Genomic DNA, 15,392 nt, shown 5'->3' with positions numbered 1-15,392 from the left:
TTCTCACCGTACTGTAAATGAGTTTGAATACACAGCACATTGGCTAAATTAGATTCCTTTTGAGCCCATAGTTAGCAAAATAGATTTCACCCATTGTTAATTTTCTCTTTGTCTAACCCATGATTACTTTGCTTATGTAAGCTTTATGTAACCCAAGGAGAAAACTCTTATGTCTAGATGGTGAAGCGTAAAAGGAAAGGATCCCAATAATTGCGGTTGTAATTGACAAAGTTTGGTAAAATGAGGTTTCTTCCCCGGCTGTATTCCTCCGTGGACCTTTTCGTGGGGTTTCGAGACTCAGACCGCCCTTCCTGGCTGTGCAACCAATTTGTTTTCTCAGATAAAAGTAAATAAGCTGAGTGCAATTTAATTGTGCCCTATTATACCACCCTCCAGTCACTGTGGAAAACAAAACCCACAGAATGTTCCACTGAGACCAGGCTTTTGGAAAGAATCAAATATGTGTGTGTGTGTGTGTGTGTGTGTGTGTGTGTGTGTGTGTGTGTGTGTGTGTGTGTGTGTGTGTGTGTGTGTGTGTGTGTGTATGTGTGTGTGTGTGTGTGTGTGTGTGTGTGTGTGTGTGTGTGTGTGTGTGTGTGTGTGTGTGTGTGTGTGTGCAGAGAGAGAAAAAGGGAGAAACTATTCTGGAGAAGTAGATGGTAGAGAGAATGTTTGCATGGGACTCTCTACCGATTCAATCCTAAACAAGAGCAACCACACACACACACACACACACGCACACACACTCACACACACACACACACACGCACACACACACATAAACCTCCTCCCTTTCTTGGCAGTCCAACTCAGCTCAGGCTACGACAGCTATTCTGCACATCAATGGAACAAATTTCCAGTAAAACACACAGTAACAAAAGTCATTGTTTCCAATCAACCTTCCCTCTCCCGGCTCAGACCGTTCTGCATTCTGCAGACGGCTGTACGCTGAGATACAGTTCTCTTGTGAGCAGACAGGAGGGAGGAAGGAAGATCTTTTATTTCTGGAACACACACAGAAACCAATTTGTGGGGTTGAAATGATTCTCATCAATAGCCCTGGCTGCAGCCTTCAAGCTAATTAGAAACTTCAGTGAAACAGCAATAACAAGTTAATTATGTTGCAGGGATATTAAAGTCGTGTATTCCCTCCCTCCATCAGCAGCTCTGCTCTCACATCTCCACTGACGCTCGTCTGTGTAAACACGTTGCTTCTTCCATCTCCATTTTATCTTCCCCGGAAAGGCTTTGAACCCACCGCAGACTTCAGAAATTGCATATTGTTAATTAATGTGTGATCGTTTATCTCAAGTCCTGGTGAAGAGCTGTTTGTGTTGCGTTATCATTACGGAAGATCGCTTTTAAGTTAGCGTTCAGCCGTGACTAGCTTGACTAAACAGAGGGGGAACTAAGAGTGTTTTTTTTGTTTGTTTTTTTTTAATCTTCTGTGAGTAACGATGATAATATGAAGTGAGATATTGACACCACTCAATATGAGGATTTTCATTTCTTTGTTTACAGAGAACGATTTGTGTAAACCAGGTGGATTACTTCAGGATAATGGGACATGGGAGTATTTCCACGCAATCATCTGGTCCAACTTGTGCCAAGTTATGACTTCTCTGAGCAGCATTACCTGTCTTGAAATCAACAATACAAGTCATGCATGACTAGGACATGTGGCTCTGCCATGAGCCTTGGAGCAAAGGGAATAAGACACAGACTCAAGACACAGTTTAATATTTGATATCACATTTCGATTGAGTCCTGGTTGGATAATGTCTGGATTTGTTACAGTTATGTAGCTGGGTCATGGGAATAATATAAAGGTTTATTAACTGGGTCGTTTTCCGTGTTGCTGAGCATTTACAACCACAAGAGGGAGCCGTTGCACCTTTGGTTGTGCTGTGTTGCAGCTTTACCTTGCCTGGCAGCAGTGAATAATCTCTTCACCCACTTGTTTAATGTGATGATGAAGCTCCTAGGCAGGGCCTCTTGTTAAAAGGTTGTAATCAATAGTTTAAGACCTACCTTTAAAATCTAGATACTAATATAATATCTCTGGCTCCCTTTCTATTTCAGCTGGATCATTACCCTCCAGTCAGCTACACCCTCCCAGCCGCCTCAGACACACAGTTCAACCTGGTCAAAACGCTGTTCTTGGGCAAAGTCTTTGGTGAGTATGTTAACTCATGCACCTTATTCACCTTAACTCAATCCGGTCGATTCTCCACCCCATCGTGGTTCAAACTATGTATTTAGGAGTGTAAGGTGAGCTCAGGTTTGCAATCTTCCTGGTAATTATTTTAATTGTGGATTTTTGAAGGATCCGGTCGATGCAGTTGATTGATTTCCAGGAACCCAGCAGTTATTAAAATGTCAATAATGTATGCGGGTTGACCTTGCTCTAATCTCCAACTGGAATTTATTCTACAATAAAAAGAATCACAATTGTCTCTTGTGAAGCAGTCAGTTGACATCTTTCCTGTCCAAGAGTAAAAGTCTGGAGGCAGTGTTGTTGTTGTTGTTGTTGTTGTTGTTGTTGTTGTTGTTGTTGTTGTTGTTGTTGTTGTTGTTGTTGTTGTTGTTGTTGTTGTTTCAGCTATTGTCATATTTGGGTTCTCACTGTATAATTTCATCCGTAATTGCTGTATGTACATTTACTCTATTCTATTTCTGTAATGGTATGTCTTGCAAATTGAAACCCCTTTAGATGAACCTTCTCATTTACAAATGGGTCCTTAAAATACAAATATATAATCCAAACATAAACATACATGTTAATTCAAGAAACAATTTAGGCAAAGTGAGACTAGAAGATGAATGAATAAAAAAACAAAATACATGTAAATACTCATTCTGTCCAGTAGAGGGAGCCAGAGGACTGAGGGTGATATTTCTGCAGGGTGCAGTACATGACGCATCCATCCCTGCCTATATGCACCACATTTGTGGCTGATAAGAAGGATGGAAACTTTCTCATTAGAAATGTGTCACTACCTAGCATTAGACTGTTTGGGATTCTCACAGTGCATGAACAGCTTAGAAAGCTGTCAGAATGTAATAATCCCCAACCTTTACTTGCATCAGATTTATTATTTGATGTCCTCAGGTTAGTCAGCCAATGCTATTTTGACACATTTCTTGTGGGAAACACTGGCTCTGCAGTGCTGAAGCTGTTTAAAATGTGGTTCGGTTCTAAGAGCATGTGCCTGAACAAAGCACCAAATCATCTGTCCTAACACCTTCCACTTTGATTAGCTACCCTAATTACTCTAATTACCAACATCCAGTCAACTTAACATATTAAGGTTCTCCTGAGTGGCTGATGTGGTTTATGGCTTGGTTTTGGTTGCTTTTACTAGCTTCTTTAATTACTACTAATGTCCCATGGTGGAAGAATCCTGGTTCGCATATGGCTGCAGTTTGCTTTGTTTTATTCCTCGTCTCTTTCCTTCCCTTCGTCTCTTTTGTCCTCTACCTCGAGTGCCGTGTAAGTCGCTGAGGTTGAAGTAATGGCTGACTTCACTTACTAGCCAGAACTATCGACTGCTGCAGAGCCCCTGGGAGTACAACACCACACACCAAAACCCAGCAGCCGTCCGTCTTAGCCCAACGAACACAGCACAGCTGCATTGAGGACATGCAGGACAAAGTCACCGCACATGCCAAAACAGCTCCAACGCTTGCAGCCTCACGCTTTTACACATCGGTGGACCCGACATACTGAGATGTGACTGGAAGTCTCCCGTTAACGTCACAATAAAATAACACGTATCGACTGAGCAATGAAGTAAGGGAAAGTAATTGGATGGGAAAAAGAAGTGAGAAAGAAAGTAAAGATGACAAAAAGGATATATATTGTGACTAGGAAGACGGAAGAGAGAAAGGAGACGGAACAAAGGCAGCCGTTTGATTTTGCTCATGTCATCAGATCTGTTCCACTCCCGTGTTGGGACCACAAAGGCAAGAGAGCTGTCAGACAGCTGAACTATCAGATTCTCTATTTCTGGGAGACAGAGACTCTGTGTTTGATAAGGCAGACACACACACACACACACACACACACACACATCACAGAGACGTCTCCTCCGTCACGCCACAGTCTGCTGATTGTGGGTTGGGTTGAGCTGGCTGGAATAAAGCTGGTAAAGTGAGGTAGAACTCCTTAGAAAACAACTCTGTACTTGGTACCACAAACTCATATTATCACTGTCACAAGGGTGCCATTGATTAGAGCCCTTACCTGATATTATATTATTATGCCTATGGGCTGCAGGTCTAAATAGGCTGTCATAAACAATATTTTCATCATGTCCATACATACCTTAAGCCTGTTGATCCCAGCCCTCCAACATCCCAAGACGGTGCCATCGACGTTGATCTAGTAGGTGTGGGAGGCTACACTAATACTGGCAAACACACGTCATCACTGTTTTTAGATTCAATCTCAAGGTTACCACCTTGGAGGTCATTCATACTGTAGATACTGGTTATTGTTAGAGCTGAAAGCTGAAGCTAATTGATGAGTCAATCAAGAGACAAGTAACACATATTTTGTCTAAACTTATTGTTTTAAGTCAGAAAGTCATCAGAAAGTCATACTTCTAGTCTCTCCAGTGCTGCTGCTCTATACAATTATAAACTGAATATGTTTTTGTTTGAAAGCGAGTGTGTTCCAGCAAATTCTGACATTTTATAGAACAAACAATGAATGAATTGTGGAGATTATCGTCAGATTGATGGATGATGAAAATAATTTGTTTGTTTTAGCCCTAGTTCATATACCTGCCCAGCACTTCAGCCACCAAAGCTGGCACAGCCTTATTGTGTTGGTTTGCTGTCACTGTTGGGGTGAAGATCTCATGTCCAGGGTCATGAGATCTACTGTGTTTGTTGCCAACGGTGATTGTACTTAAGTGCTATTGATCATGAAGCACAGGGATGACTGAAAGCGCTGCAGTCAGATGCTTAATGTAACAGTATGCACTGTGAATAGGTAACTATACATCACTGCTCAACGGCATGTTTATACATGTGGTTGGGATAGAAGTGTGCACGTCTTTCCTTTCACCGTGCATGTGTGTGTGTGTGTGTATTATATGTGAGTGTGTCTATCTAAGGGAATAAATTCAAAGCCAGAGGCAGCGAGAGAACAAGAAAAATAGTGACACTGTGAAAGTGCTATTAGAGACAGATGATTGTAGCCCTCAGGGTTGCTTGTAAAGGACATGTACATCAGTACTGCACTGAATTTCTGATTTGTCTCTTCAATTTTCACTTCATCCCCCCCCCCCCAGCCCCCTCTCGTCCCGTTAACTCTGCCACACACATTTAACACGCTGCTCCCTGTGTAACGACTCTATTCTGAGAAACTTTCAGGCATAATGTCTATTATGTGCAAAAGGTATTTTCTCATCATTGGCTCTTTCATGTGCTTTTTCTTAATTGGGCCTTTTTTTTACTCCACCTCAAAGCAACTGCCTCTTTTTTAAAGTACTTTTTTAAAAACGTAAGAAACTGCCCTATATATAAAGCATATTAGTGGTATTAACTGCAAGTACCCTGTTTTAGCTGGTTTGAACTATAACTCACAACCATATGTACACGTGACATCCTTGCCAGCACCATAAGCAGTGAATATCATCCTTGTATATCTAGATTTGTCCACTGAATGACATCGATCTCTTCTAATCCACCTTAATTAATTCTGTTAATTTGCAATCTTGCAGATCATGGTCAACTTTTTCACAGGAGAATAAAAAAAAAAAAAAGATCAGCAAGACTGCACTGCCGTATTAATTCACTGACACTGAAACTTTACCTGAAACATCAGCACATTAATACAATAATTCATTGGGCTGCTGCTGATTATTTTTTTGTTCAGGATTCTGCATCACATTGTCGAATCAATTGATTCTTTATTAAGTAGAAATCACACGTACTTCACTCACTACTGAATGGATGCCAGAGCATGCCATGATGAATTACAATCAATGCCCTTCCAGGCAGGCTTCGATGCCTCTATCTTTTGTGCTGTGACCTTTGGGCAGAGCTGACGGACGTCCCGACTCTGATTAAAGTGCTGATGGACCCCGATGTTAGATGGGACTGATACCACAGAGTCTCTTACCGATCTCCACGCTGTATAATCTCTGTCATCTCAGTGTTGCTTTTAATCGATGTGGACGTACCTTTACCTGCGCGTGCCTGTGCGGGTGTGTGTGTGTGTGTGTGTGTGTGTGTGTGTGTGTGTGTGTGTGTGTGTGTGTGTGTGTGTGTGTGTGTGTGTGTGTGTGTGTGTGTGTGTGTGTGTGTGTGTGTGTGTGTGTGTGTGTAAGGATGACATCATGCCATCGTCCCTGGCTATCGGCACTAGTTCTACTTTATACTGCTGAGTCCTGATCCGTGGCAGTGTGGGTCTAGGAGCCAGGTTTTCTCCAGCTGCTGTGTTGGAGTGGGGGTGGGACTGCACTGCAGTGAGAGAGAGAGAGAGAGAGAGAGAGAGAGGGAGAGAGAGAGAGAGAGAGAGAGACTTAACAACGTGGTACCGTGTCAAGAGATCCACATCCACATTGCTCATAGAGGAAGAACAAGTGACAGAAGAAGAGGACGCTGGTTTGCCTCACAAACTGTATACAGACACTGACGCAAACTCCACATAGGTAACTACAGTCGTGTGTGTGTGTGCGTGTGTGTGTGTGTGTGTGTATAGCTGCGTGTCTTCATTTGTGCGTGTTCTTGCATATGCATGAGTGTGCCACAGTCTCAGTAAATCATCGTCTCTGTGACTCTTAATGGGAATGAAATTTGCTGCTAAACATGATTTCCCCATAGACTGACGTGAAGCCAAATGCATGGTGCTTTTTAAATTGTTGAGGCAATCCACCCCCTGACGTAATTGGATTGCAGGCAAATAACAGAGATACCCTGGTGTGAGTGTCTGAGTCAGAAGGAAAATGAGTGGTGTTTGGATTTATTTCATTGCTCTGTTTGTTGCTGCCTGGTTGTTACGCCTGTGTTTCTTTGCTTTGCATCTGTACAACCTGACATCCTGGTGGAGCAGGAGGCTAGAGGTGGCATTGACAAATACACCTGTGTGTGTGTGTGTGTGTGTGTGTGTGTGTGTGTGTGTGTGTGTGTGTGTGTGTGTGTGTGTGTGTGTGTGTGTGTGTGTGTGTGTGTGTGTGTGTTCAGTTGGGCGTTGTGACTACAGGTGTGTTTTCCATGTCTAACATAAACATATCATACATCTGCTTCAGCTGTTCTCTATCTTCTCGTTCATCCGTTCCTCTCCTCCAACTTCTTCACTCATCGCTCGGGTTCTCCTCCTCTCTTCACCATGTTGTTGTTATCACGTGCCAACAGGACCAACATTCAGAGAGGAAAGGCTGGTTTATTGTCAAAGTTTCCATTGGATGGAAGTGGAGAAGAACATTTTGAGTCATCATTTCTCATTAATCTCTTGTTTTACTTCCTAAATCAATTTCTAGTCCATGAAATAATGTTTCTTCTTCATCTCTCTCTCTTCTCATACCGTCCCTCTCTGTGGTACATCAGCCGTGTGTGTGTGTGTGTGTGTGTGTGTGTGTGTGTGTACGTGTGTGTGTGTGTGTGTGTGTGTGTCTGTGTGTGTCTGTGTGTGTGCGTGCGCAACTTAACATATTAGTTTGTTGTATTTATTGTATTATAAGGGTGTGGTGGGTGGATTCACATTAATATTCTTTTGATATGTCTCAAATGCATCATACTTTCACAAACCCCACCCCCCTTCTGTCTCTCACCCCTGCATCAGCTTCCATTTGTTGCCATGGCAACTGTTTGATCTCCTCTACCCTGCCCTTCCATTTGAGCACCCTCCTTGTCACCCCATCTATCCCACTCCTCGTTTTTCCCCCTCCAGTCCTCCTCCGCCTCCACCTTTGCCTCCTCCTCCTCCTCCTCCTCCTCCTCCTCCTCCTCCTCCTCTCATGTCTCTCACCTTTCCCCTCACCATCAGCCCTACAGAGCGGCAGCCACACCCTCCATGTTCTGCTAGTTATACAGTTATTATCATCCTCCCTTTTTATGTCATTCAACTTATTCTTTTTATCAGAATCTCACCCCCTCACCCCACAACACCCCGACCCGACCCATTGTCCTCACTCCAGCCCTTTATGTGCTTCCTCACTTTTTGAATTATTCATGTGATGTCACTGGCCACCCTGGTGAAACACCATCAGAAGGTGTGTGTGTGTGTGTGTGTGTGTGTGTGTGTGTGTGTGTGTGTGTGTGTGTGTGTGTGTGTGTGTGTGTGTGTGTGTGTGTGTGTGTGTGTGTGTGTGAGGAGTCACAGGACCTAGTGGTAATCATATGTGATGGTACATTTCATTATTGCAATCTGAAACCCAGTGGCTTAGCCTCTGCTGTTTGTTAATCGTGATTAGTGTGCGGGGAGCTGTAGGTTTCCCACATGTTGTATTGATCAGTCTGGAAAGCCCCTTTGTAAAGCCACCAAGGGCAGCAAAGTAAGATACAAGCCGTAAGATCAGTGCGTGGGGACGGCTTCTGAAAAGCTGATATTACTCATTCAGCTTCATGTATGGTGTTAAGAACTGCCGATATATAAAAAGCTTATGATGCGTGAAGTGTTACTCTGTGGTTATTTTCTGTGCCGCTGTTTGGGTTTGGTTACATTTGATTACACAAGCTTACCTTTTTGCTTTACTTCCTGTCTTCCTGTATGCATAGAAGATGCTTCAATGTTCTTGCAGGATAAATACAGTGGATTGCATCAGATATGTAATTGTGTCCACCTCTCGTTCCTCCATTACTAAATGGATGCCATTAAAACCATTGAGGCATCTTGTCAGTGACAACCCCCAGTTCATATTAAATGTGTGTTTATAGGCAACATGATGTTACTTAAACTGGAAACATGCTGTTTTCTAAGGAACAACCCCTCGTGAAATCACTGGCCACAAAGAAAAATCGGAAACAAGGGGCAGCTTTGTCGGCGATTCACTCACCGACATTGTATGCTAAGCAGCCGGTTACACTCCCAACAGAGAGCCTATTAGTATTCACACACAGGCCTCTGCAGTGATCAACACATGTTCAGGCATACAGGAGAGAAAGCGCTTCTATTCATAATCATATTCTGTAACCACAACGACTGCTATCAGTATTCTGCTCACTGTGGTTACTGTACGGCGGTTCTTTCCCCTTTTTCTCCTGCTCTTTCGGTGAGTTTCTGCCTCTCCTCCAATCCTGCACTCTCCCACGCATATGCAGATTCACACACGCTCTGGCGTACACACCATCCACACCGTCCACAAATATATATGTGTCCATGTTCCTATGAAAAGGTGCTTCATCAGCAAGACGCCATCCGAGCAGCATTAGCATCTCATCGATGAACTGGATCGAATGATGGTTTTCAGCACACAGACGCAGTAAACAGTGTATACACACGATGCGAATGTCTGGAGGAGGTCTGGCCAGACGATGACTACGTACAAGACTCAGATAGTGCTGAGCTCTATTCCTGGCAGCACAATCAATAGCCTGCAGAGACACACACACACATACACACTTATAGACGCACGCTGGTATTGGACCCATCAAAATGGAATAAAGAGAGAAAATCACATTAGAGGCCAAGTCCAGATACTCACAACCCCATCATCTAGCATAACACGGCTCAATAAATAAACACACACACACAGAAATACTCTAGTTAGTCATCCCTTGTTCATATTTGGCTGCAGGACAACCCAAACAGCAGTTCCTTCTGGGTGTGGCTCGGAGCTTTAGCAGCAGAGCAGCCATGCGTGTTAACACTAAGACCTAGCCCAGTCTGCACACGCACAGCCATGTGAAGGAACAAGACGTGAAAGTGTTAAAAGAGAGTTCGGCTGTTTTGAAATCCTTCCAGGTTCGTGCCGGAGTGGAGCGTGTCTGAGGATGTTTGTTTTGTGCAGCATTTAAGACTTTGCTGACCTGTAGGTGTTGGAGGAGTTGTTTTTGTCATTCTGTTTGCTGCCTGCTGTTTCTCCTCTCTCTGCTCTGCAGTGTGTGTGTGTGTGTGTGTGTGTGTGTGTGTGTGTGTGTGTGTGTGTGTGTGTGTGTGTGTGTGTGTGTGTGTGTGTGTGTGTGTGTGTGTGTGTGTTAGTGTGTGAACACCTAATGGAAATCAAGCATGATTCTGAGTGGATTTAACACTTACACTGTTTTGAACGGCTGCCACAAATCAGCTGCGACAGAACAAACAACTCCCCTGTCAACACAAATAACTGTCAATAAAATGAAATGGCATCAATAGTGGAAAATATATAAACAAACTATAGACTACTATAGACTATATAATGTGTGTGTGTGTGTGTGTGTGTGTGTGTGTGTGTGTGTGTGTGTGTGTGTGTGTGTGTGTGTGTGTGTGTGTAATTCCCCCTTTGAAAAATAAAGAGGGATGGAAGTTCAATAGAGAGAGAAGGCTGTGGGGTGGAGATAAAAGTGCTGCATCTACAGTTTTCCTGGGTTGCCATGGCAATAGGCGGACCTAATTGTCCCAGGTAGAGCTTTAGTGTTATTGTGAAGTGTTGGCGTTGTGGACAACAAGACGCATCGATGGAAGGAATTACAAACTAAGTAGCCTAATCTTGTTCTCCCCTCTGTGTGCCATAACCTGACATTGATGCTTTGAGCTTTAGAAATGTATGAATCCACACTGTAAGGAGAATCGGAGGATTAATTTAGAGACGGAGAGAGAGACTGTAAGATGAGAGACTGTAAGAGCGGATGGGTGGTGTTAATTCATTATTCATCCCCTTAATTTGACAATAGAGGTCAATGTCAGTGTATGTTCCTCCTCTGCTGTCTCCCTCCTCCCACTCATCCTCCTCTTCACTCTCTTCCCTCCTCATTTGTGGTGATTTGGATTCAAGCGTTGGATTGCTGTGTCTGTGTGTCAGCGAACTGTGTGCCCACGAAAGTTGGACTTTGTGTGGACATAGACTCAGAAAGTGTGTGTGTGTTCCTTTTTTCTGATGCTCTCTCTTACTCTCTGACTCCCCATTTGCTCTCAATATCAACCAAATTTACAGGCATTTGGTTCCACGTAATTCACCATCACATTCGCCTGCTTTGATCTGTGTCTCCGTGCAGAAACCGGACACATAGACCCAGTCCTCATCGAGCGCTACAACACCCCGGGCTTCGTCGGGTGTCTCTCGCGGGTGCAGTTCAACGGCGTCGCCCCCCTCAAGTCTGCCCTGAGAACCGTCGCACAGGCCCAGGCAACGCCGACAGCCGGTCGCCCCGACAAACACCCCGCAGCCGCCTCGCCGGTGTCCTACCAGGGAAAACTGGTGGAGTCCAACTGTGGGTCGTCACCTCTCACCATCCCACCGATGTCTGCTGCAACGGATCCCTGGCATCTGGACAACACAGGTGAGGAAAACGTCCCATGAGACATGTGTGTTTACATCCTCTAACTGCCTCTAGCTTGACCATACAAAGACCTCAACGCTCCTGTGTCTAAGGTTGCATACAACAACCAGAGGGCCGTTGTTCTGAATGTGTTCCTCAGGCTCGGTGCCAACTGTGCCTTTGGGAGCGTTGAGCTTTCTGAGATCAATCCAGATAATTGATCGGACTCAAGTCCAAACTGACAGTCAGCCCTCCGCCAGCCTTCCACAGAAAAGGATTGGCTTTCATTCTCTTTCTTTACATTTTCTGTAGCTTGTTCTAATCTATAATCCATCCAGCCGTCCCTCAATCTGTCATGTCAGTGATATATTTAGTTTGTTTGTTGTTTAGTTTCCATCCTGTCCAACTTATCATGAAAGCATTCTTGACATTATATCCAACACATCTTGCAGAATATAATGAGTCTGATTGTTCTCCCCCCTTTTCTCCTCTTTTTCCCACCTCCGCCTCTTCTTCTCACTCTTACTCATGCTCTTTACCTCCCTCGAGAACTATGCAGAAATAGCTGACAGCTCATTACAGGGTGAAGCAGTTTGTGCGTCTCTGCATTTTGTTTTGTCTGCAGCTCTATGTACGCCCGTCACGTATTCCTAAATGGGAATTATAGACAAAATTAACACATTTTAAAAACCTGTGGTTGTAGATTTCATCAGTATGGTCGTTCTCCTTTTACTTCTTCCACTTTATCGCCCACCATCTCCTCATCTCGCTCATCTTCCACTATCATCTATCCCTCCGTTCATTCGCCCTGCACTTCCATCTATTCAGGGAGAATCTCAGCAATTAGAAGTGCAGCAGAGACGCAGCAGCTCTTATTAACCTCTTAACCTGTCATGGATCTTTAATGAAACACATGAAACAACAATACATTAAGTAGACAGCTAGTCATCCCCTAAGGATGCTCAGCAGTGGTAAATCCATCCAGTCGACAGTCTGATGTATGTGTGCATTGATGCTGGAACCAATATAGACTAAATTGATCACTGAGTGTCTTTTTTTTCCCTTCAGTGTTGAAAATCAAATATTTGTACTTATAATTCAGGGCAAATTACGCATGAAATGATTCCATGTGACTGAGAAGACCGTGGGCTCTATTTTTGAGTTGCTGCGAGCCGGAATGTGACATGACATTAGCCTTGAAATGCACTTTGACCATCTTTGGTATTTCCATGTGAACAAATTAGTCCAGTGAAGCTATTATAGGGAGCTATACTGCCAGAATGAATATATCAAACATCTTAGACATTCTTTTACTCTCGTTATGAGTGAATGTACGCTTTAAATGTTTCTCTTTTTTTCTTTTCTTGTTGTGCTCAGATGAGTTCCCCTTCAATGAGGAGAGAGTGATTCCTGATGGAGTCAACAGAGATTCAGCCATCATCGGAGGTGAAGAACGTGCATTCTCTAAGGAACCTTTTGTCCTATTTGCATTTGAGGTGTCAGATTCAAATTTCCTGTGCGAGTCTAAAACCCTTAAAAATATCTATATATGACAAAGGAAAGAGAAGCTGAAACCAGGGAACCAGGGGTTGATCGTATTTTGTAGTAGGAGCAGTGATAGGAAATACACAACGCTTGTTTTTTCTGCCCTGCAGGTATCATCGCGGTGGTGATCTTCACCATCTTATGCACTCTGGTGTTCCTGATCCGCTACATGTTCCGTCACAAAGGCACCTACCACACCAACGAGGCCAAGGGCAGCGGCGAGTCCGCCGGAGAGTCGGCGGACACGGCCATCATCGGCACCGACAACCCAGAGACCATCGACGAATCAAAGAAGGAGTGGTTCATCTAAATCCCGACGGCGGGACTTTGAGAGAGAGTGGAGGGATTCGTCAGACCACCGGGTGCCACAGAGATGGAGGCGGTGTAACTCACTGACCAATCACGGGAGAGATGGAGGATAGGAAATCCGATTGGACAATGTTCTCCCAGAGAGGGCGGGGATGTGGGAAAGACGTGTACAGAAATATTTTTTGTTTGTTAGTTTGTTTTTGTTTTTTTATATATATATAAATATATCCAGAGTATTAGAAAGAGAAGGGGGACAGTTATGCAGCGGAGCATGGCTCTCAGAGACTGTACATGTATATACTAACCGGCTTGTCCTTCTTTGTATCGTGCTTGGGAGTTTTCAAGAGTCCTTTGAATACTGTATATGACAAATAATTATACTTACTGGGTCGTGTGATAGCACAGATTTATTTCCAGTCTCTGTTGCATTTTGATTTTATTTTTTAAGAAAAAAAATCTTATATCAAAAATGATCAAATCAACATGCCAAACCCTTTTTTTTTTTTTTTCTTCTTCTTCTTTACTTCTCAGGCTGTGGTTGTTGCACCAGTCTGTCGACACTCATATCCGTGGGATGACATGCCACGTATACTGTGGTGATATCGAGTTGAATATGGATGCCAAAACACACTTTGTAAATACAATATATTTTTTTTCTTTTTCTCCAAGGATGTATTCAGAGTCCACTACATAAATACTAATGAGAAATGTCAGATCTATATAACAGGAATATCATATGTCCGTCCATTACATAATATATGTATTAATAGAGAGTTTTATGTTGGAAAATCTTGACATGACATTGGATTGTATGGGACGTCACTTTTGGAGGAAGAGCAGAGAGCATGATGGGAAGTGATGACACTCCGTGGCTGGTTTAGCTGAGCATGGCAGCTTTCTTTTCTTCGGAAACGGGTGAAACCCCGAGCCTTTTACTCAGTCAGACTTCTTGATCTACTTGTTTCTTTGCCAAACACTTGAGTCTTACGTCATTCAGCGATCAGCTTAGATTTTAGTGTTAAAAGTTTGACTTTGAGTTGAGGAACATCCGTGCGTGTATTTTTTAAATCAAATGAATAGTAGTTGTTATTTTATTGGACAGAAGGAGTGCCAGAAAAGACAGCTAGTCACGGATGAGATCAAACAACTTGCCTGAAACTTAATGAGTTCTATTCATGCAATAAACTCCATGCATTGAGTGTTCAAAGCAGCAGAAAACACAAAAAATCATTCACCTTAAATTTGTGAAGATCTGGGAAAGGTTATGATAATAATTGGCTTTTTAATCCGTTGTGCCTTCAAGGTGTTGAGCCATTGCACCTTGTCCCAGACCACTTAACGCAAACGTACTACAGTTACTGGCTGCTGCATGAATCGTCATTAGTCCAAGTCTTTTTAGGTAGTGTTTCCTGATTTGAACGGAGCTGTGTTCGATTAACTGTGAATCTCAGATAAAGATTCATTTTTAATTCAAATCCAGTATATTTTCTCTCAAATCCTAAATGAGTCTGACTTTTCTTATGCACACCGCACACTATATACCACGCACAACACGTGTGCGAACATGCATGATTGATAGAAGCAAGAGTCAAGGTCGTTTTCCGAATGAGGAGGCTGCTGCTTTGTCAACTGTGAAGCTTCACTCCAACAGTGCCACTTTTGTCCGACATACAAGATGTACAATGTTTATTTCCTAACCGTGTTGCTTTTCCTGTCATCGGTGCGGGGGTTAACTTTACCGTGGCTGCCAACTTTATTTCCTTGTCAATTTTGCTTTCTGTGCGTCTGTTTGTTCAAATTTGCTGCCATGACGCCTGGTCACATGAATGATTTTGTACGTCATCATGGTTGAGTGCTAGCTGTAGATCACTTCATCAGAGACATTAGGACAGCTGGTGAACTCAGCCAGCCTTCTACCGCGGCCTCAAAGACTTTCTCCGTCCATCACATCCGTGAAGACAAACCAGTGACTTTTCTCTTCTTTTTTTTTAATAATTATATCCCTCAGACTATACATACACACGCACACATGCCCTTGAAATGCGGTTTGAACGGTCATAATGGATGATCAGCTCCAACAGACATAACCCGTATGTTTTGCTTTCAGTTCTATTGAGTTCAATAAAGAGTGT

At 43.3% G+C, this 15,392-nt stretch overlaps 1 protein-coding gene across 1 annotated transcript in view; it reads left to right on the top strand.

The window, feature by feature from the left end:
- cntnap2a (contactin associated protein 2a) overlaps positions 1-13,701 on the top strand; it is a 267,226-nt gene extending 253,525 nt beyond the window's left edge. Inside the window, exons 24-27 of the mRNA XM_084033567.1 lie at positions 2,083-2,176; positions 11,143-11,427; positions 12,784-12,852; positions 13,062-13,701. Of these exons, the coding sequence (XP_083889693.1) occupies positions 2,083-2,176; positions 11,143-11,427; positions 12,784-12,852; positions 13,062-13,261 (648 nt within the window). The 3' untranslated portion in view covers positions 13,262-13,701. The remainder of the gene's footprint in view (positions 1-2,082; positions 2,177-11,142; positions 11,428-12,783; positions 12,853-13,061) is intronic.
- Positions 13,702-15,392: the final 1,691 nt, after the last annotated feature.

Source organism: Eutrigla gurnardus (genome assembly GCF_963514095.1).
Source record: "Eutrigla gurnardus genome assembly, chromosome: 18".
NCBI lineage: Eukaryota > Metazoa > Chordata > Actinopteri > Perciformes > Triglidae > Eutrigla > Eutrigla gurnardus.
Note: the sequence above shows the minus strand (reverse complement) of the source record. Positions and strands in the feature narration are given on the sequence as shown.